Below are 22,527 nucleotides of genomic sequence, written 5' to 3'. Positions count from 1 at the left end.
ACTCAGAAGTGTAGACTTCACCTCTCCCCAAGTTCCTCAGCAGGACTGAGCTCCAGTTGACCATGTGGTGACTGCTTGATAGCACATGTTTATTAGATCCATTCCCTCCTCTGTCTCTTCCCCACACCCCTAGAGGTGTTACCTGGATTCTCTGCTCAAGTAAACCACTTGCACTCCAATCCTTGTCTCAAGGTCTACTTCTGGGGGAACTCAAACTAGGATAGGTAGTCAGGGAAGACTTCTCTGCCAATGTGACATCTGAGCAGATACCTGATCCAGGGAAGGGTGGAGCTAAGTGAAAATGTGGGGTAAGAGAATTCCAAGCAGAGAGAATAGCAAAAGCAAAGGCCTCTACGTGGGATTATGTTTGAGTGTTTGAGGAACAGCAAAGCCAGAGTGCAGGAACAGAATGAATGAGGGAAAGGGCATTAGAATATGTCTTTCTTGCTTTCCTCATTTTATACTTACAATATCTCTTGTAATCCTCTCTTTCACTATTTCCTCCAATTGGTTCCCTTCTCATGTGTCCGATGGTTCATTTTCTGAGAGTTCTGTTATTTTATTTCCATTTTTTATTTCACTCTATTCAAATGCGTCTACCACTGATTGGTGCAGGGGAGCTGGGAGACTGTCCACAGCCCTGCTCAGAGAGGCAGCCTCCAGGGGAAAAGCAGCAAGCTCTCTGCAGTGGCGCACCCCCCAAGAAAATGGTTCTTAAAGATGAGAGACATCATTTTCTCCTGCTTCATTACCATCAACATCATCAACAACACCTTCTCCTGAGAACACGTTATGTGCCAAACTTGGTGCCATTTGCTCGGCCTTCATCATTTCTGACCCTCACACCAGCTTTGAAAACCAAACAGTAACTATAGCCTTGCCCAGGGAGGCAAACTTCTTCTCCCTATTTCACCCTTCTGTGGTAGACGAGGCATTCTCTTCACACCTCGAGCTGCACATGACACGCCAGCAGCAATTCCCTTGGCTGCTGTGCCCTCGCCATGCATTCCGGGCCCTGCCAAGGCAGCTACTTTGATCCTGCACAGGAGACTCCAGATCACAGAGGATGTGGAGTTCTCTTTAGGCAGCTGGCATGAGCTTAGCACAGATGCCTCCCGGAGCAGGACTGCTTTGCTGCCTCCTGGGAGTTTCATCATCAAAACCTCCTGCCCTGACCCACATCATGCCTCTCTCCATTTGTGCTTCTGGCTGAAGCTACCAGGTAACTGACGGCAGAGTCTATTAGTGCTTCGTTCTACTCACAGTTCCTTCTGGAGGAGTTGGCATCTAAAAATTAGTTAGCAATAAGTGAGCCCTGAGGTGATAACTATTAAGGCCTAAAAGGCAGGCCAGGGAGGCTGAGCTCTCCTAGCACAACTGGTCTGTGGTCTGTGTGGCTGTCTGCAGTAAGTCCCTTAACACCTCTAGGGCTTAGGTTTCTCCCCGGCTGGAAGCAATAACAAATAGTTTTTAGGACTCCCTTTTACTCCTTTCTAATTCTCCTTCTTAGTGCTTACCAAGCGTCCATGTGCACATCTACATTTTTCTGCTTCCTATGCAGTTAGATGGGGGCCAAATGACAGAGTGTCGGCTACTAGCCAGTGGGATGTGGGCAGAAGTAATGTACACCTCTTCGAGGCTTGGTCCTTTCAAAACTTCCCAAGAGCCTTGCTTCTCTCTTTTCCCCCACTGCTTGGGGACTATATGTTCTAGGCTTACATTAGACTTTTGTGTGCGGAAGAAATGGAACTTTCATTGTGTTCAATCACTGAGCTTTGTTAGTTAATCTGTTATTATAGCTTAGCATAGCCTATCCTGACTAACACAGTTTTCCTTTATTCTGCCTGTTCATTCATTCATTCAGTCACTCATACTTTCAGATGTCATTCATTCGCTTGGTATTAAGTAAGTGTCTACTACATGGCTAGGCACTAGTACTTTCACATGAATAAACCTTGGTTTCTTCCCTTGGAGGAGCTGGATGTCTGCTTGAGGAGGTGGATATGGGAGCAGAAATAATAATAGAGTGTGATAAGTGTGTACTAGGTGCTTAACATTGTGTTGTGTGCAGAGAAATAAATATGCAAAGGCCTCTGCCTTTAGAAAACTTCAATATACTCTTCCTAGTTTCATTTTTTATCAGACTCCTTTCATCTAGGCAGCGCTCACCCCTGCATACCATACCAGTTCTAAAAGAATTGCATTTAACACTACTCTCTCCTTTCTACTAGCCCATCATTCCAAATCAATCTTCCTAAAGTACCATTTCTACAGGTCATGCCCCCATTTGAAAATCATCCAGGGGGTTTTCATTGCCTACATCAGGTCCAAACTCCTCAATTTGGCACTGGTCCAGTTCTGAGCTATCTTTTTGACATTATTTTCCACTTCTCCTTTACCCAAAGCTTCTCCTTGAACCACAGTGGCCTAATCCATGTCCAACAACCCACACCATTGGAGATCCCACTCCCATGTCTTTTCTCACACCATTCTTTCCTCAGGACTCCCTTCCTTGTCTGCCTAAGTCCTTTCTCTTCAAAGTCCCACTTCAAGTGATATCTTTGGTCTTTCTGCCTACTCCAGTCTACACTATTAATACATTCAACAACTTAGATGAGATGGACAATTCCTTGAAAAAAAACCAACAAGGGACACAGGAGAAATAGAAAATATAAATAGTCCTATATCTCCTAAAGAAATTGAATTCTTTAATCAAAAGTCTTCCCACAAAGAAAATTCCAGGCCCAGATGGCTTCACCAGTGAGCTCCGTAAAACATTTTAAGAAGAAATAATACTGATTTACATGAATTCTTTCAGAAAATATAGGAAGAGGAACATTTCTCAACTCATTGTATGAAACTTGTATAACCTTGATACCAAAACCTGATGAAAGACATCTCTGAAAAATCTATAGCTAACATCATATTTAATGATGAATCATTGACTGCTTTCCCCTAAAATTGGGAAGAAATCAAAACATCCACTCTCACCGTGTAATAAGATATAAGGATGAGAAAGTAAGTAGTAAATACTGTCATTATCAGACAACGTGATTGCATAGGTTAAAAATTCTATGAAATCTATAAAAACTGCTAGAACTAAAGAGTGAATTTAGAAAAGTCACTGGATATAAGGTCAATATATAAAAATAAATTATATATATATATATACTAGTAATGAAAAATTGAAGAATTAAATAAAAAGTAAAACCATTTACAATAGCATCAAAAATATCAAATACATAGGGATAAATCTAAAAAAATGTGCAAATCCTCTACACTAAAAACTGCAAAACATTGCTAAGAGAAATTAAAGAAGATCTATATGATCAAAAGCTATACTATCTTCAGGGATTGGAAGATACAACATTGTTAAAGATGTCCATTCTCGCCAAATTCATCTATAGATTCAAATTAATGGCCAATCAAAATCCCAGCATTTTTTTTGAAGAAATTGACAAGCTGATTCTAAAATGTTTATGAAAATGCATAGGTTCTAGAATAGCTAAAACAATCTTGAAAGAGAACAACAAATTTGGAGGATTTACACTACCTGATTTCAAGACTTACTATAAATTTACAGAGGTCAAGATAGTGTGATTTTGGCAAGAGAGTAGACATATAGATCAATGGAGTAGAACAGAGAGTCCAGAAATAGACCCATACATATATGGTTGATTGACTTTTTGAAAAAAGGCATTAAATCAATTCAACGGGGGAAAAGAAAGTTTGTTGTTTTTCTTTTACAAATGGTTCTGGAACTACTCAATATACACATGGGAAAAAAATGAGTTTCAACCCCTACCTCACTCCATACACAAGAAGTAATTACAGAAAGATCACAGACCTAAACATAAAAGCTGGAACTGTAAAACCTCTGGAAGGAAATGCATGTGAAAATCTTCGTGAACTTGATGGAAGCAGATTTCTCTGACAGGGCTCAAAATGGACTAGCCATATAAGAAAATACTGAGGAATTAGACCTTGTCAAAATTTAAAAATTTCTGCTCATCAAAAGAACACCATTAAAAAATAAATGGGCAAGGCACAGACTGGAAATAAATATTTACAATCTATATATTTGACAAACAACTTTCATTCAGAGTATATGAAGAGCTACAAATCAATAATAAAAAAACAAAGAACCCAATTAAAAGTGAGGAAAAGGCTTAACTAGACATTTCACAAGAGAAGATATACGAATATCTCATAAGCACATGAAAAGGTATTCAACATTATTTGTCATCAGAAAAATTCAAATTAAAACCACAATGAGATACCACTTCATATCCACTGGAATGACTGCTGACATACCAAGTGTTGGCAAGGATGCAGAGCAACTAAAACTCTGATACATGGCTGGTGGGAGTGTAAAATGGTACAACCATTTTGAAAGAATCTCTGCCAGTATCTTACAAAACTAAACATACACTTACCCTATGACTAAGCAGTTTCACTCCTAGATATTTACCCAAGAGAAATGAAAACATAAATCCACAAAAAGACTTGTACGAAAATATTCTTAGCAGGTTTATTCATAATAGCCCCAGACTTGAAACAGCCCAACTAAATGTATAAACAAACTGTGGTGTATTCTTACAATGGATCACTGCTCAGCAATGAGAAGGAATAACTATTGATATATACAACAACATGGGTAAATTTCAAAAATATTATGCTGAATGAAAGAGGCCAGACATTTTTAAAAGATCATCCTGTGTGATTCAATTTATATGAAGCTCTTGATTAGGCAAATATAATCTATGTGATAGAAATCAAAATAATGGTTACCAAAGGGGGTGGAAGATTGACTGGAAATGGGTACTAAAAAATTTAGGGGGTGATGGAAATGTACTATATATTATTTCAGGAGGTAGTTACACAAATGTGTGTCAGAGCTCATTGAACTCAACACTTAAGACCTGAATACAACTTAATTGTATGTAAGTTTTACCTCAATTTAAAAAAACATTACCCCCACCCCTCCCAAAAAACCATGTTGGGTACTACTGTACTGTATTGTTATTTATTATTTTCATATATGATTATGCATTTTAAACCTTCTTAGATGCCTCAGCAGGACCTGCACAGTACTTAAGACTCCATATTTGTTGAATGAGTGAATGACTAATAATCAGACAATGTAAAAGGGAAATGAAAGGTAAAGAAAAATTAGAATATGACACCATACACATTTCCACTGTTTCTATTTCCCTGCGAGCCAACACCATTGCAAATGCAGGTCCCTATCTCCCAACACAAAACAATAACTCAATATCTAAGACATCTTGCTTTTATTTACAATAAAAGAGGAGGCAAGGAAATAAGAAAAGGTTTTTGTCTCCAATATTTTGAGGTAACACCACATAATTATTACTCTATTTCTTAACTCGAAGGAGCTAGACCAAAAGACATCTGATGAATCACCTTTTCATTCATAAAACCCTGCTTATATCTTTCATCGCTTTTATCCTCCTAGAATAATAGCAGAGAAACAGTACTTGATGGGCCTGCATTATCAGACGCTGTTGGAAAGGTCTAGATAAGAGTGCTGAACCACGTATTAGTATTCTGCATGCAAACCCTTCTCTATAACCCAGAGTCAGCCGTATCCTGGCAACCCTCAAAATTTCATTCTCATTGAATTGCTAGATCTTTATCAAAATATAATTATAGCCTTAATTTGAAAGATAAATTTTGATTGCCAGTGCCATGCCCAAAGGATGAAATAATCAGGTGGGAGAGTGCTTAGGCGCAATTGTTAACCATATAATCAATGTCATGAATCACCTATCCCCTAAAAAAAATAACTTTGGGGGAAGTTGTGAGAGGTAGAGTAAGGAGGGGAAAAATCATGGAGGCATCAGACTTACTTATGACTCTATTACATTCTGTTTGCTTTTTCTCATATTGTTGCTTAAGTACTTGTCATCTCTTCCCAACTGGAAGAGTTTGGGGAAGGCCCGTGCTATGTGTCCTGCTTCTATGTGTGCTCACAGTAGCTCAACCTGTAGCAGGAAGTAACCCAGTCCACAAGTCCTCTATCTTGGGTCAGGTTCCCTGGATGTAGACTTTGAGATAAACACTGGTGTGTGGGAAGCTTAGTAGGAAATGCTCTTTGGGTCAACACTGATGGAAGAATTAAGTAGGACTGGGCAGAGAGAGAAGTTGGGCTGTGATACAATCACAGTAAAGGCTCAGCCAGTCCCGTGGGGGAGCTCTGGAGCTGGGATAGCCCTGCAAATTGTCCTGAATTGAGGCAAAGTCATTGGATGTGCGCCTACCTGGGAAGGGGTGTGACCTTGGGCAAGGTGGCTCTCTTCAGCCAAAGTCAGTTCCCAAAGAGGGATTTGGCTGTAAGCTGTCAGCCACTAGTGCCCAGCTCTGATGAATGAGTGCTTGGGGAATGAGTGCTTGAGTCCTGATAAGGAACAGGGATGTGGGTGGTGCATAACAGTAGCTACTGCACCCCCACTGGCTATAGTGACTCAAGGGCCTGGGGAAGATGATCTGAAATGGAACCCTAATGGATTGAACCCATTAGCTCATTTCTGCAGAAGAGCAGCTCTGCCTCCTGAGGCAGCCAGGGGCTTGTTGTGCATGCCAAGTCACCTCGGAATGTGTGACTTGCTAGAGAAGAGTAGAAGGAGATCAGAAATAGTCTTGTCTCCTGATCCAATTGGTATGCTCCTGACTTTTCAGAACTATCCTTAGTTTATGTCTGAGGGTGGGCACTGATACCTTTCTAAAAATGGATACCTTTGAGACAGTATGGGAGGGGCAAGAGAGCAGAAGTCACACACTTCAGTTCCTTTTCCTTTTGGGCAGTCACATCTACAGCCTCAGTGCTTTTCATGGGCATAAATGGTTTGTTAGTTTGGGAATGGAGAAAGAAACAAGCATATGTAACAGTCTTTCTCCACCGGAGTAAAAGGAATGGATTTTATTTAACCTACATTTTGATGTACAGTCAACTTCTCTTGAGACCTTTGGGAACCCTCAGTTTTGTAGATACAGAAGCTTCAGACTTCACCACTATGGTAGTCTGCTTCCACGCCTCCCGATATTCATGCTCTTGGTTAATTTCCTGCCCTGGAATCTGGGCTGGGCCTGTGACTTGCCTTATTCTGTTGGTAAAACAAGTCACAAGCACAGCCTTAAAAAAGCCTGGAAGCTTCTGCCTTTGCCTTGTTGGGGCCCCTAAGGCACTAGATAACAAGTCCAGATATCCTGTTGGAGAGACCATGTGGAGAGGCTGCTTGGAGAAGGAGAAGCCCTGAGACTAACAGAAAGAGACAGAAGCACAGCCAGCCCAGCATCCCAGCTGAGCCCAGCGCCCAGGTTACAGCCCAACTGACTGACACCAGCAAGACTAGCAGAACTGCCCGGTGGGCTCCTCCCAGACTGCAGAATCTTGAACCAATAGACTGGCTGTTGTTTCTTAAGCCAGTAAGTTTTGGGGTGGCTTCTTATGCAACAATAGATAGACAAAACAACCCCAACTAGCAATTACCTCGAGTCAAGTGATTATGTTTGCCTTGCCCTACCCCCACTACATCGACTGCCTTTTAATGTTGCACCGAAGAGTCCTTCGTCATTCGATGGCCACTTTCCACAAGGAAACAAACATTTTTATTACTTCACATTAGTTACTGCCTACCTAGTGATGAGTAAACCATAAATTTTAAAAGGAAAAATTAAAGCCTCACTGGGCTGTTGGAGCTGGAGGTGGGGGCTTGGGCTCCCTCATGAGCTAAGTAGCTCAATCCTGTGTATCAATTTCATATGCTTGGGGCTCAAATTCATGCCTCAGCAAATTTACAAATGACTCCCTGTCATGGCCCTTCAAGGTCACTCACTAAGAGAGGAAACTCAGAATATTAAATCCTGAGGGTTTGCGGTGATTGGCCACACCAGAGAGGGCTGGGCACGGAGGCCACCAGTTCAGAGATGTACTGTAGTAAAATAATCCAGGGCTGGATTCTGAAGCCAGGTCACCAGGGATCAACTGTCACTTGTTAGCCGTAAAACGTTGGGCAAGTTACTTAACCTCTCTGTGCCTCAGCATCCTCATCCATAAAGTGGGGATAATAACAGTGCCTACATCCCAGGGGTCTTGTGAGCATTAAATGAGTTAATAACATATGTGCAGGGCATAGACCAGTGCCTGGCTAGTCTGAGCCTGAGTATAAGTGGTTCAACAGTAAAAACTGGAAAAATAACTCACATGGATTTTAAATAATATGAATAGCTGGTTTTAGTGATTATACAAGATGAAGGCTGTCCAGGGACTGTATATCAGCTTTCTGAAACTATATCCTATGTAACTGTTTTCATAAGAGAGCAGCGGGAACAGAGTATGGCGGAAGGATCACTGAGCTGAGAGAATGAGATCTAGGTTCTGATTCCAGCCTTGCCATACACTGGCTGTCACATTGGGCAAGTGATCTATAACACGGGGATAATGACAATGACCTTGCCTAAAGAGGCTAGACCAGATGGTCCTTCTAGGAGACTTCTATGTCTCAATACCTTTCCAATCCCTGTGAGAGAGGAAAGTGCAGGTGGAATCACCACCATTTTTAAAATAGAAATCTGTATTTGACCGTGTGACTTGTCCAAAGCCAAAGCCAAATTCCAAAGGAGAGCTAAAAAAGGGCATCTTCCGTGCCAGAGCTTATTTTCATGGCACAGACTACATTTCCCAGCCTTTCTGGCAGTTAGATATGGCCATGTGATTGAGTTCTGGCCAGTGGAATGTAGGTGACAACAAGTGTGCTACTTCCAATCCTCCATGCTCTCTTGTTCCCCTTCTGCTGGTTATATGCAGAGGAACCCAGGAAGGACTCTGAGGCCTAAGGACACTGAGCCTTAAGAGGGCATGAGACTAGGTTCCTTGTCATCACAAGCCAAAAGTTGATTAGACTTTATGTGATAAGAAATAAACTGTGTTGTGTTAAACTCCTGAGATTTGGGGCTTATTTGTTACAGTATTTAGCTTTCCCTGACCAGTACACTCACTGTGAGTCTCTAGTTAAGAGCAAGGGATCATTGACATGTTATTTGCTACAGGCAGAGCAAAGTCAATGACTTCTTTATGAAATCTGAACCCCAACTCACAGTCTTCCCATCTACCCTTCTAAGCGGGCCAAAGAGTTAGCTACTGTTGCACTGGGCCTTTTGGCTACATTGAATCATCAGTAATCTTGCATCTTCTTGCTCTCTGGGTCCCAAGAACTCAAGGGAACACAAATATTGGGGACATGTGAAAATAAAACAGCAACTATTTTGGGGCTGGCCCCGTGGCCGAGTGGTTAAGTTCGCGCGCTCCACTGCAGGCGGCCCAGTGTTTCGTTGCTTCGAATCCTGGGCGCAGACATGACACTGCTCATCAAACCACGCTGAGGCAGCGTCCCACATGCCACAACTAGAAGGACCCACAGCGAAGAATATATAACTATGTACCAGGGGGCTTTGGGGAGAAAAAGGAAAAAAATAAAATCTTTTAAAAAAATAAAAAATAAAAATAAATTTAAAAAACCCCAAAAAACAGCAACTATTTTCAAGTCTCTGCAAGAAGACTAGAGGAATGATGCATTTCTCACAGGTGCTTTCTGTTTCCTGGTCTCTTCTCTCCCCGAAATCAAGCCCTCTTTCTTTCTTTCTTTCTTTCTTTTTTTTTTTTTTTTTTGGAAGATTAGCCCTGAGCTAACATCTGCTGTGAATCCTCCTCTTTTTTTTTGCTGAGGAAGATTGGCCCTGAGCTAACATCCATGCCCATCTTCTTCTACTTTATATGTGGGACTCCTACCACAGCATGGCTTGCCAAGTGGTGCCATGTCCGCACCCGGGATCCAAACCGGTGAACCCAGGGCCGCCAAAGGGGAACATGCGCACTTAACCGCAGTGCCACCGGGCAGCCCCCCAAGCCCTCTTTCTTAATATTTGCTCAGTGATTATATTTATGACCTACAGAAAATAAAGGCAAAATTTTAAAATTAAAATTCACTTTGAAAGGGAGGAGAAAATCACCTGGTAGGTTCTATCTTGAATAGAGAACTGCTAGTGGGGATTCACACCTTCCCACCTAAAGTCCCATGCTCTTTAGTTTGTTTCTTTCACTGTAGAGAAATTAGGCATTTATATTTTTTTTCAGCAGTTACTGATGCATTTTTGCAAAAAGAAAAAAAAATCCCATCATTCAACCAAATCAAGAACAGAGAGGACCTCTACTCTTCAAGCTGGACTTTGCCACCTTTGCCACAAAAGAAAAGGCGAACGTGGGGGAAATGAAGGCTTTTGAAAATAATGAGAGAGGCCTAATAGACTCTCAGGATCCAGGACCCACAGGAAACCTGGGCTTCCTGCCACCCACTGTGATCACTGAAAAGTCTCCCTTCCATGTGGTACCTTCCCCATCAGCTGGAGGTGGTCCCCTTCAGACAGACTGGGTACCTCTTGCTTACAAGGAAGAGGTTCCTCACTCAACTCTCTAGGGTTTTCTATCTGGAAAGGAAAGAGCACCACCCTAGCTACTATCTGCACCGAGGAAGCTGGCATGACTTAAGCACCACCCTGGCCCCTTTGGTCCCCCTGTATTCTGGGCCAAACTCCTTTGGAGGGAGTAGCCTGCTGGCCCCTGAAACAGAGGAGGATGCCCCATATATATGGCTGGGTAGAACTCAGAGGGACTGTCAAGCTGCAGATGCCCATGGCTGGGGGTGGGGGAAGGGACCCTGTCCAGGCTCCCATCCCCCAATCTTGCAGCCCAATTGCTTTGGGCCTCATACACCAGTGGATGAAGGGCTGCCCTTCTCACACAGACCAGCACCCCAGCGTCCCCGCCCTGCTCTGAGACTGGAGGCTGAACTGCTCTGAAGGATGTGTGGACCTGGTCTCAGGCTGTCTGGAGGCCCAAGTTTGGCTCACACTGAAGCAGCTGGGAGGGGAGACCCCATCCTTGTAATAGTGGGGTCAAGCTAAGCTGCATCTCCAGCCGCAGGCTATTTTTAGATGCTGTTATCTTTGCCTTGCTCACAAGCAGCTGTGAAAAACAAACTGGTGACCAAGAAGCACAAAACTGCAAAATAAAAACCTCATAAAACAAGAGCTCCCAAACTCAAGAGCAGACCACACTATGGCTAAAACACTGTGCACCATTATGGCGGGGCCTGCTTAACCTTCCCCTGAGGGGTGCCAGGAGGGGCTTTGCTCTTTTACTGCCCACACATTCCTGGCCTGGCATGCCCTAGGCAAGTCCAGCTTTGGCCCATCAGCTCTGGCAGGGCTAGTCAGCCAGGCAGCCCCACTCATGGCCACAGATGGTGACCCAGGTGGACAGGTGTTCCAAGGGAGCAGGCTGGATGGGGTTAACATTGCCACAAAAGGAAGAGCTCCAGCTCTCTCGCCTCTCTTCCAGCTCATCCTAACAGTCCATTTGCCTTACAGCATCACAGCCAGCTCCATGACAGTGAAACCCCTGCACAGGCAAAATGTCACCCAACATCAAGTGGTAGGGCAGCAAAACAGGATGGGGCACCAAGCGGGATCCTCGACTTCTCCCCAACCCCTGGAACTCCCAAAAGGCGAGCCTCAGGGCGCCCTCCCTCTCGCAGCGCCCTCGAGTCCCCGTGTCCCCTGCAGGAAGCCCACCACTAGACACAGCAACCCCTGCAGCCCCCTCCACCCAGCCGGTGAGGGCCTGGGCAGCCGCGTGGAAAAGTGCCGCCCCGCCCCAGAACCCGGGATGGGGGCGGAGGGGAGGCGGCAAACTTCAAAGCTGCAGCTGCAGTATGCTTAAAACAAATCAAAGCCCCCTGAAAGCCAGAGCTGCGCCCCTCGCCCCTCGGAGCTATGCGCGGTCCACCGTGACTGCCCGCTCAGCTCGGCCAAGGGGACCCTGCTCTCAGACCTCGGCCGGGAGGATTTCCTCTCAGTCTAGCGCGCAGCGGGGCTGCGGCTCTAGCCTCCTCCGTCCCCCAAGTTCACCCACCACCCAGAGGTGTGAAAAATTAGTTAAAAATGATGTCACCTGCCCATACCCCCTCCCCCCAAGCTGTTCCCATCTCACACACACCCGCGTGGCCTGGGCTGCGAGTCGTGGAGCATCCCGGGGGGTTGCGGTGGGGCGCCACGCTGAGGCTAGCCTCCCCGGGCGCCCGCTCAGGCTCGGGTTCGGCCCTGGGAAGCCCGCCCGCGCCTCGTTCCCCCGGTGCAGAAATCCTACCGCCCGTGCGCCCTGGGCGCGCCGCCGGGCCCCGCGCCGGTTCCCCGGGAAGGCGGCCGTCAGGTGAGGTAGGCATGCGTGCCGGCTCCGCAGCGAACTAGCAGCTGGCTGGGGCGCTGGGCTCGGGATCTGCCTCTTCTCCCTCTCCCCGCAAAGAAGAGGCCTCTGGGGGCTTTCCAGCGCCTTGTTGCGTTAGGACCGCATTCCCCCTTCCTTTTCCCTTTTATCTTAGTTTCTCCTTCAGATGCAAAAAGGGAGATCGCAGGAGTCCATGCCCAGCTTCAGCCTAACTCGGTCCACAGGCAGAGAGAGAATTATGAATGGATGCTGCCTTCTGATGAGGAAGTCGACTGGGGAGGTCTCTGCGCACGGCGCGCTCCATCAAAGCCGGGGCATTGGCCCCTCCACTGCTTCAATGCTGCAGGCTGAGACACCTAATTGACCACTGGGAAATCAGGTGCTGGGAGACCTGGGCGGGACGTAGCCCCAGGCCACGCTGGGATCGGAGCGCCTTGCCGGTGTAGACAGCTTCGATTTACAGCCCAGTGAATGGAGGGGACTGCGGCAGCCAAACCTCCCGGGCAGCAGGCACGGTTGCACCAATGCTCTGCAGACAGTCGCCCGGCTCCGCGAACATCTCCCGGCTCCAGTGGGCTAAAGGGAACCTGCTAAAAATAATTAGTCCCCTGCCGCCAGCCGCAGTGAGCCGCAGGACTCAGCCCCCAGCCCCAAACTCGGCGGCGCGCAGAAGCCGGCCACAAAGCGGGCCCTGTGCGCTTAGACAAGCCTGGGGTTGCGGAGGATCCCGGATCCGGGTTTCTGGTACCTGTGCGTTTCCTTCGGTAGCTCGACCGCTGGTGCTGCGCGTTACCCATGCCCGGAGTGGCGGTGGGTTCGGCACATCACCAACAGGCTGGACCGACCACGGCTGCTCAGCACCGCACCCCTGTGGCTCCCTTCTCACCTCCGTTGTCCCCAGTCTCTGACCAACAGCAGAGGAATCAGAGACGCTGACCGTTCCAACTCCTCCAGCCCGGGCAAGAGGGGGGACAGAGATTGGCATGGAACATGTGCCCGCGTGTAACAGGAATAGAACAGCCTGAAAATTGTAGCATTGTGTCCCCTCCCCCTATTCATCTCCGGACGCTGAAACCTCGCATCCTAGACACAACTCACCCTGCCCAGGCTTAGAAACACTGCAAAGACAATGCCTTCGCAGCCATGTACTAATCTCCTGGGAAGGGTGATTTACTAAACCAGCGCTGAGGTTGAACCAGGGTTAAAAACCTGTGCCCATGCCTTAGGCTGCCGGGTTCTATATAGAACCACCACATGCAGAAGACAGAAAGCCATTTAGGGCCACTTAAAACACAACACTTAGGGGATATATCCTAATGTATAAAAAGGGAAAAACCAGTGAATGAAATTATCCAAAGATGCCTTGTGGGGCACAGTTTTTGGTAATTTGTCTTGATGTCTTGGATACCCATTTAGGGAAAACTTGACCATTTTCTAACCAGGCCACCTATTTTCAAAGAGGGATGTTTATGCCCTGGGCAGATTTGCATGCATGGGCAGTACTGTGTCCACAAGGCTGGGGACTCCTCCATAATTCACAAATTGTGGTGAAACACTCGACTTGCCAAGGTCACAAGAAATCACAGGGTTTGCACAAGCACTGGTCGAGAGTATTTCCTAATTGGCATTACTATGAATTATGACCGTGGTCACCTGAAGTACCACATTGAACCCAAGTTAGACTGGGTTGGCTGCTCTCCTCCTACCCAACTCACGCCAACCTCCTCAGAGGGCTTCCAGCCGCCAGCAAGGACGGAGAATCTAGCTGGAGCTCCCCTGGAAAACAGAGTGTGTCTAGGACAGGAAGGGTGAGGTGTGAGGAGGTGGTGTGGTAACTCCCCCAGTGAGGGTAGGAAGTGAGCCATGAACCTCCAAGTTTAAGGGAGGGCGTAGGCAAAGGAAAAGAGGCCACCAGAGGGAAAGAGAGAGATGGATCAGAGAAGCAGGAGACCAGGAGGGAGGGAGGAAAGGATTTCAAGAAGGCAGCATGATCAAGAATGCCCAAAGTCACCAAGAGGTCAGTGGGAACAGTTCTGCCTGCCAAGGGCAGACCTGGGCCCCTTAGACTTTAGGAAGTCTTGATGGAGTGGATACTGATAGGAAGTGTGGGGTGGGTGGGAAGGCCAGTCAGAGCTTCTAAAAAGAAAAGGGAAGTCTTTCCCTTAGCCTTGCTCATCAAAGGACCAGTGGCACCAGCAGTACCTGGGAGCTTGTTAGAAGTGCACGTTCTCAGGCCCACCCTAGCCAGGCTGAATCAGACTTGGGGTGAGGCCTGGCCATCTGCGTGTTAACGAGCTCCCGGACCAGCTCCACTTGGAGCACTGGAAGTCCCACCATGAATGGACTCAAACAGCTCAGGCCTTGAAAGAATTTATCTTCGGGTGAGCAAAATGGCTGCCCTCTACAGCAATCCCTGGCAAGATCACGGGGAGCTGGTGGCCAAGTCACTAATCACACATCCCAAGGAGATGAACTGTGTTACTCTGGGTTTTCAGGGCTGCTCTATCAAGGGAGAGCCTTGGCAATGAGACCTGTAGAACTCCATAAAGCAATGAAAATGGCCATGTCTTCCCCCTTGCATTGATCTTTACAATAATGAGGTTATTGTTAACAGTGGTAATGAAAATAATGATATAACTAGATTGTTTACATTTGAATAAGGTTTTAGCAGGCCCCACGGTGTAGAGGAAAAAAATCTGGGCTTTGGTCCCAGAAAGACCTGTGTTTGAATCCTAGCTCTTCCATTTCTTAGCAGTGTGGCCTTGGGAAAATGATTTGACTTCTCTGAACCTTGGTTTCCTTATGTGTAAAATGCAAACATGAATACCTAATTTATAGGGTTGTTAGGAAGAATAAATAAAATAATAGCTATAAAGCACCATGATGGTGCCTGGTACATAATAAAAGCCCAACGAAGGCAGTTCCTTCCTAACTATGTTTGAGGTCTTCACACATAGGCTCATACTGTAGTTTTTCTGGAGTCCCTATCCCCTATATGATAGTTAGGGTACCTGATGCTTCCTATGGCTTGATGGTTCAAACAGAAGCATCTATTGAGCATCTCTTGGATGCCAGGTACTGTGCTGGGTGCTGGCAGGGATAAGGAGAGTCTGGGCCCAGTTGGAGCTGATATTGCAAGGGCAGAGTTTGCATCTGAGTCCATGTGGGCATCCCACTTGTTTTTCCTGGAAGCCAAGGGTACCAGGTCTCAGGAGGAAAACAACTGCAAATGTGTCCTCCCTTAGGACACTGATGATCTAAAGCAGGGGTCAGCAAACTTGTTCTGTAAGGGGCCAAGTAGTAAATATTTTAGGCTTTGTGGGCCATTCAGTCTCTGTTGCAACTACTCTACTCTGTTGTAGCTCAAAAGCAGCCATAGGTAGGGACCAGCCCCGTGCCTGAGTGGTTAAGTTCGTGCGCTCCGCTTCGGGGGCCCAGGGTTTCGCCGGTTCAGATCCAGGGCGCGGACCCAGCACCACTCATCAAGCCATGCTGAGGTGGTGTCCCACATAGCATAACTAGAAGGACACATAACTAGAATATACAACTAGGTACTCGGGGCACTTTGGGGGTTAGAAGAAAAAAAGAAAGATTGGCAACAGATGTTAGCTCAGGTGCCAATCTTTAGAGAAAAAAAAGCAGCTATAGGAAAGGCATAAATGAATGGATGTGGCCATGTTCCAATAAAACTTTATTTATGAAAACAGGCAGTGGGTGGAATTTGGCCCATGGGCCATAGGTTGCCAGCCTTTGATCCACAGTGTGGCTCAGGACATAACTATTCCCTTTAACTGGTGTTGTGAGGAAATGTAGACATCTACAGAGATGATTCTCCGTATAACTAAAGTTCATCCAACCAAGAGCAGTTTTCCGAAGCCCCTCATTGTTTTAAAGCATATTTTATACTGTCCCTCAAGAAACTGGCTAGTTAGTTGTTCACCAAACTGTCTCCATCTGTCTCCTACAGCCAGACTTCCTTGCAGTTAGGTGCAGCCATGTAACTGAGTGCTAGCCAATGGAATATGGGCAAAAGGATGTGTGCCTCCAGGCCTGGCCCAATAAAACTCCTACCCGTTCCCCCACACACTCCCTTCTCTGCGCTGCTGGCTGAACACAGAGGCTCTATGGGGTGGTGGAACCCAAAGATGGAAGGAGCCTGGGTACCCAAATGACGGTATGTTGACCTGCTTTAGACTGCAATGTAAGTGAGAAATAAACCACTGAAATGTCGGGGACTTTATTACCAGAATTAGCCTACCTTGAACAATTCACTTTCCTATCTCTTTAATCAGATGATACAAAACACAATTTAATTCTTTGCTGATTACTTAGGGTCTTTATTAAGAAGGCTTATTATTGGTCTCTATGGTAACACATTTCAAAGACTCCTTTTTGGATTTCCAAGCTCTTTCCTTGATATTTAGTTCTCTACTGTCATTCCTCTCTCATCCTCCTTCTAGCTCCTTCCCCATGTTTGAATCCACAGTGGGCTGAGAAAAACAGACGCCATGGCTAAGTAACATCCATCCATTAAAAAAGAGTTACTAATGGTGTGAGCAAGGAGCTAAGCAATAAAGTGCATGGGCTTGCTGACAACTCTCTGAAGCCTCGGGAAGTTCCTTTCACTCACTTGCGGTCTTAGTGCTGTGTTTCAGAGAGCTGAGGTTATTGGAAGCTCAGCATTTCTGAAAAGAATGGGGCATTTCAGTACTATCTAGCCTACAAATTTTCAAAGCTTTAATTCTTCTCCTAGTCATCTTGGGGAAATCCGTAATAAAGGTTCTAGGTCTGTCCCTTAATATTCATGGGCTATTCAACTTTCAAAATACTGTCACTTCCTGATTTTCTACACATATATAGATTACACCTGTTATATGCCCCAAATCCGTTTTAAACTCACCTTTTCTGCTTAATTATTTTGTTGACACCAACAGATCTTAGTTAACTCCTACCTTATAAAAGCTAGAAGAACTGACTTGAAAAAGCTAAATACTTTTATTCCCATTCCAGAGGTGGTATACTACTATTATATCTTGGAGCAGTTTACCAAGAAAACCCAGCAGTGTTTTAGACCTGATCTTTGGGTTGCTCTGACAGGTGGTCATTTCCCAGCATGAGGTGGGAAGCAGGAGAGGAATTTGTGGGGCAGATCAAGGGGAGGAAGATTGGAGGAAGCAGACAGAGTCCAAATACCTTGACAGTCTGATTTTACTTTTTTGTTGAAAGAACCAAGACAACCATACTTAAATGATCCTCTTGGTCTGTTTCTTCATCTGTAAAACAAGGAGGGTGGAGATGATCTGTAAGTTTTCTTTAGGTCTCTCTTTCTGGAATTCTATCGTTCTATGAAACCTGGAACCAAAGATACCTTCTGAAATGATTTCTGATCATCAGTGCTTACTTCTTCTTCCCATTTCTGCTGATCATGCAGAGCTGACCACTCTACACATAAACTTCAGTGTCTGCAAGGGCAATAATATGTTCTGTGATCTGGCCAGGCTGGGTAACCTTTTTGCCCCAAGCTGACCTTGTTGGTGACCTTGGGGATCCCAATTTCAACTCCACTCTTCCCCATACACACCCCTTCCTTATGTTTACCTAGGGTGGCTTCCCTGCTTTATTCTCTTAGGCTCCAAGGATGGAAAACCAGTTTTGCCTCCGAAGTTTACTTCTCTGGAAGAAGTTGGATATCTCCTCCATAGCTATGGATGTGGCTGAGCCTTACTTCTCTTCTATCCTAGTAACAGCACATTACCACTGCTGCTGCCCCACCACTCCTCACAAGAGACCCCAGGTCTTTCAGAAGAAATCACTGCTATAAAATGGCTCACTTGTTTATAAGGAACTATGTGTTTATTCATATATATATTTTATATCACAACAAATGTAAATTAATTTCAGGGCACAACTACCCAAGCTAGTATCTGTACGGCTGCCTGTATAAAATTTCTCTCTCAAAATTCTCCAAACCATCTGGCATAAACTACTGTATTGCGACCTGTTAAAATAAGTAACAGCTGTGATAATCCCTCTCGATTTATAGCAAGCTATAAAGCTTTGCATATACTGGCAATGCATATAAAATAATAAATAAAACCATTATCATTCTGTGCTTTCTTGGTCGAAATTGTGATGATTTAGCCAAAATGGAGCCCTATGGAATGCATCAGAGGAGAAGCAGAGGTTTTGCCTAATCTGGCCCCCTCTAGGCACCAAAGACGAACCTCACTACTTAGAGCTCCTGGATATGTTTGAAAACCTTATCCAATGCAAATGGATCCTTTCTGGGAGGACATCATTCCCATACGTTGCTGCCCAACTTCTATTATTTCAAAGCCTTCTTTTCTGATGATGGATTTCCAGAATTCCACAGTATATTCCGACCATAAAGAAAAACCAAGCTATGCACAACTCGAAAATGTGAAATAATTTGTAGCACCAAAACTAAGAATTGTCTTGGAATTGTTCACTGTAAGCTTATGTTTACAAAGACTGCTTACTTTCATGGACCACTCATTGTCATGGCCATGGGCAATTCTCACCCCTTTCTCTCCCACTTATAAAGTCTATTTGAATGCAAGTGAGAGTTACCTTATGAGTGGAAGAACTTCAAATCCACTTTAATTTATATCTTAAAAATTTGCAAATAAGGGTGCTTGGTTATTGTGGTAGATTTCAAAAATAGCCACAGCACTTTTCAGCTTTTCCCATCAAGAGGTGGCGTCTTTCTCCAGCTTGAATCTGAGCAGGCTTCATAACTTGATTTGGCCAATAGAATGTGGTAGAAGTGACACTGTATGTGCTCTGAGCCTGGACCCCAAGAAGCCTTGCAGCTTCTACTTTTTGCTGATCTTGGTACCTACCCATGCTTACTGCCACTCTACAAAGAAGGCTGGGGTGATGAGACACATACGGCCCAGTCACCCCCCTCATCCTGGCCCATAGCATGCTAATGACAAGACACGTGAATGAGGCCACCCTATGTCTTCCAGCCCCAGCGGACTGACTACAGACACTTAAGCAAGCCCTGCAGAGCTCAACTGAGCCAGCCCAGACCAGAAGAACCACCCATTAAATTTTAAGCCACTAAGTATTGGGGTGATTTGTTACAGAGAAAAGGCTAGCTGATGCAGTTCTTTAAAATAAATTTCTAGCCACATGCCAAAACAGATACGAACGGTTGAGAATTGCTAGTTTGAGCGCAACAATCATAAACTAAAGCCTTCTTAAAAACAAAGTAAATCCTTTCTGATGGCTCCAAATATTGTCATAGCTCAAGGTCTGCATATCATTTCAATTATATCCCAGGAAAGGGCCAGTTCAGAGAGGCTTCCTATGGCTAGCCTGCAGTCCCAGAAACCCACCTTCCCTCCTCCCATCCTGGCCTCGTCAGGCTGATGTTGTGTCATGTGGTTTGGGAAAGAGAATCACCAAGGTGAGGCCCGGAGCCACCCTCAAGAAACAATCAGTGGATGTAAGGAAGAGAAAGAGAGATGACGTGTTTAAAGACTAAGAATGCCAATGCGTAATCCCAGAAACTCCTCCGGGAAATGGAGGAGTAACGCCGTGGAACAAGAAGAACTACAGTTTGTTAGAATGGGGTGTCAGTTTTGTAATATTCAACAATGGTCATGGCTGTCTTCTTAAGAAGGTGAGGCATCCAAAGACACAGGTGGGAGAGGGGAAAAGAGATGTCCACCCTTCCCTTCCCACACACTTGGGAAACTTACAGATGGAGGCCCTCAAAAGGAAGGAAGGAATAATTAGAAACTAAATTAGGACCAAATTGAACTATCTGTGAGAGGAAGAAATAATGGTTACAACTAAATACCTAGAGCATTAGTTTCTGACCTTGGCTGTACATTGGAATTTCAACATAGGAAATCAACTCCTGCACTCTTAATCACTACATTAATTACTAACTTTATTTAATAGGAAAAAATGTTCAGCATTTGGAGTTCTCACCAGTTTCAACAAAAGCCGTTTCTGTTGAAGAAAATGCTGGTAAGTAACGTATTAGTTGATTATTTGGCTATCTTAGCATGTGGATGCTTGGGCTTTTTTTTCTTATTTTCTTAGTAAATCTGGGAACATTTGAACTTTGAGTACTTTCCTTCTTTTTCTTTTTCTCAGTGCCGTCTAGTTATACAAACACAAAAAATAATTATAGAGGCAGTATTTACATCTATATGTCTATGGTTTTTTCATCTGGTATTTACAGTGCTGAGTGAATGAATTAATTTAGTTCATTTTACTTCTTGGGGAAAAAATGTATGTAATGAAAGGGGATCCCTTTTAGTTGATTCTGGCAAGGTTTTATAAGGAGCATACAAAGGAGAAGGAGAGACAAAGAAATCTTCTTTGTAGTCCTGAGAAAATATTTTGGTCTGTACCCTAAACAATTTTCGTACATTTGTGGTTAAACAGGTACTAATTATGTTCCAGAAAAGGGGATTTTTACTGAGAAACTTTATGAATTAAAAAGAAAACCTTCTCTATACCAGTATTTGCAGTTTCTCCCAGTTCAGGCTCTGAACTTACTTCCCAGCAGCTTTTCCTAGTCTAAGAACATGGCTGGGACACTGGATTCAGACTCTAGTTTGGGACCTCCATTAGTTGCCTTCCAGTTGGAATCAGATCACTTCCATATCACTACTGTTTTCTTCTAATAGACATAAAAATAGTATTATGTGCCCAACTGAGAGGGAAGTTCTCTTCATTTAAGGATGGGGTCAAGTTGAACAACAGAAAGGGAAATGACCAGGTGGGGAGAATCAATGGTCCCTATGATGTACAAGAAGCTACACTAGAGAAGCCAGATAGAGAAGTTTACCCTTCTTTTCAGAAGCCCTTTATCCATGTTTCACTACCTGGACTGTGACACGGAGAATTGAGGACTGGTTTGGCCTGTTCTTGAACAGTTTTGGTTTAGAGTAATTCATTCCTTTTTTTTTTTTTTAAACATTGGCACCTGAGCTAAAACCTGTTGCCAATCTTTTTTTCTTCTTCTTCTTCTTCTTCTCCCCAAAGTCCCCGAGTACCTAGTTGTATATTCTAGTTGTAGGTCCTTCTGGTTGTGCTATGTGGGATGCCACCTCAGCATGGCCTGATGAGCGGTGCTAGGCCTGTGCCCAGGATCTGAACCAGTGAAATCCTGGGCCACTGAAGTGGAGCATGCTAACTTAACCACTCGGCCATGGGGCCAGCCCTGAGGGTAATTCATTTCTAAAAGAAGGAAGGGGAAGCTGTGGGAAGTTTCTGAAGAATAATTTCATAACAAATGGATCATGTGTTAGAAAGCTGCTATGCACATAGGAGCACCTTTGCTCATTAATATTTCTTAGTAAATAACATTTTTTTAAATTGGTTTTTTTGTGTGTTTGTTTTGAGGAAGATTAGCCCTGAGCTAACATCTGCTGCCAATCCTCCTCTTTTTGCTGAGGAAGACTGGCCCTGAGCTAACATCCATGCCCATCTTCCTCTACTTTATATGTGGGATGCCTACCAGAGCATGGCGTGCCAAGCGGTGCCATGTCTGCACCTGGGATCCGAACCGGCGAACCCCGGGCCGCCAAAGAGGAACATGCGCCCTTAACTGCTGCGCCACCGGGCCAGCCCCTTAATTGGTTTTTTTTTAAAGGAGAGACAACAGATGATTCAGGTGTTCATTTGTCTAAGAGAGAGAACAGTTTTAGGAGCATAGACATGTAAATGTCAGTAGGATTTCCAAGAATGAATTTTTCTGACTTCCTGGGAAGGTTATTACACATCCAAGGTAGTCTGATGACGACACTGGTAGAATGCTGAGAGACCATCTGAGGTCATCCCTGCCCACTCCAGTGATTCTGGGATGTCACTTGGTGTCTCTGGCTTTAGGCTTCCTTCTCCATTCCCTCAAGCTGTGGGTAGTAAGCCATATAAACTGAAGCTACAGGATGTGGGGGTTTGATGCCTGAATATCCAGCCTCAGAGTGTTCCAAAGTTCATCTGTAAGTTTTTCTTCTTAATTCAGGTCACATTTTCCCATGGAAAAGTAGTGACAAATGACATTTAGAGTTCCAGGTTTGCCCATCAAGGCTTATTTCCTCCACAATATTGCTGGGGAAATATGCATTTGCAGTGAACAAGAGTGGAAAACAATACTGGTATCATGGTAGTGAATAAACATTAACATAACTCAAGAAGATGGTTTTAAAAATTAATCTTAAATGCCAGTCTCCGAC

At 44.8% G+C, this 22,527-nt stretch overlaps 1 protein-coding gene across 6 annotated transcripts in view; it reads right to left on the bottom strand.

Annotated features, from left to right (window-relative positions):
* The window catches only part of NHS (NHS actin remodeling regulator), a 334,723-nt gene that overhangs the window by 63,978 nt on the left and 248,218 nt on the right, over positions 1–22,527 (bottom strand). The window contains exon 1 of one of the 6 annotated variants that reach the window (XM_070258237.1): positions 12,077–13,265. The exons of 4 other annotated variants lie outside the window; for them this stretch is intronic. In XM_070258237.1, the coding sequence (XP_070114338.1) occupies positions 12,077–12,302 (226 nt within the window). In that variant the 5' untranslated portion in view covers positions 12,303–13,265. Of the gene's footprint in view, positions 1–12,076; positions 13,266–22,527 lie in introns of those variants that run through there. One more of the 6 variants, XM_070258236.1, reaches the window with a different exon arrangement.

The sequence above is a fragment of the Equus caballus genome, chromosome X, assembly GCF_041296265.1.
Source record: "Equus caballus isolate H_3958 breed thoroughbred chromosome X, TB-T2T, whole genome shotgun sequence".
Lineage (NCBI taxonomy): Eukaryota > Metazoa > Chordata > Mammalia > Perissodactyla > Equidae > Equus > Equus caballus.
The sequence above is the reverse complement of the archived record's forward strand: the minus strand, read 5'-3'. Positions and strand labels throughout refer to the sequence as shown.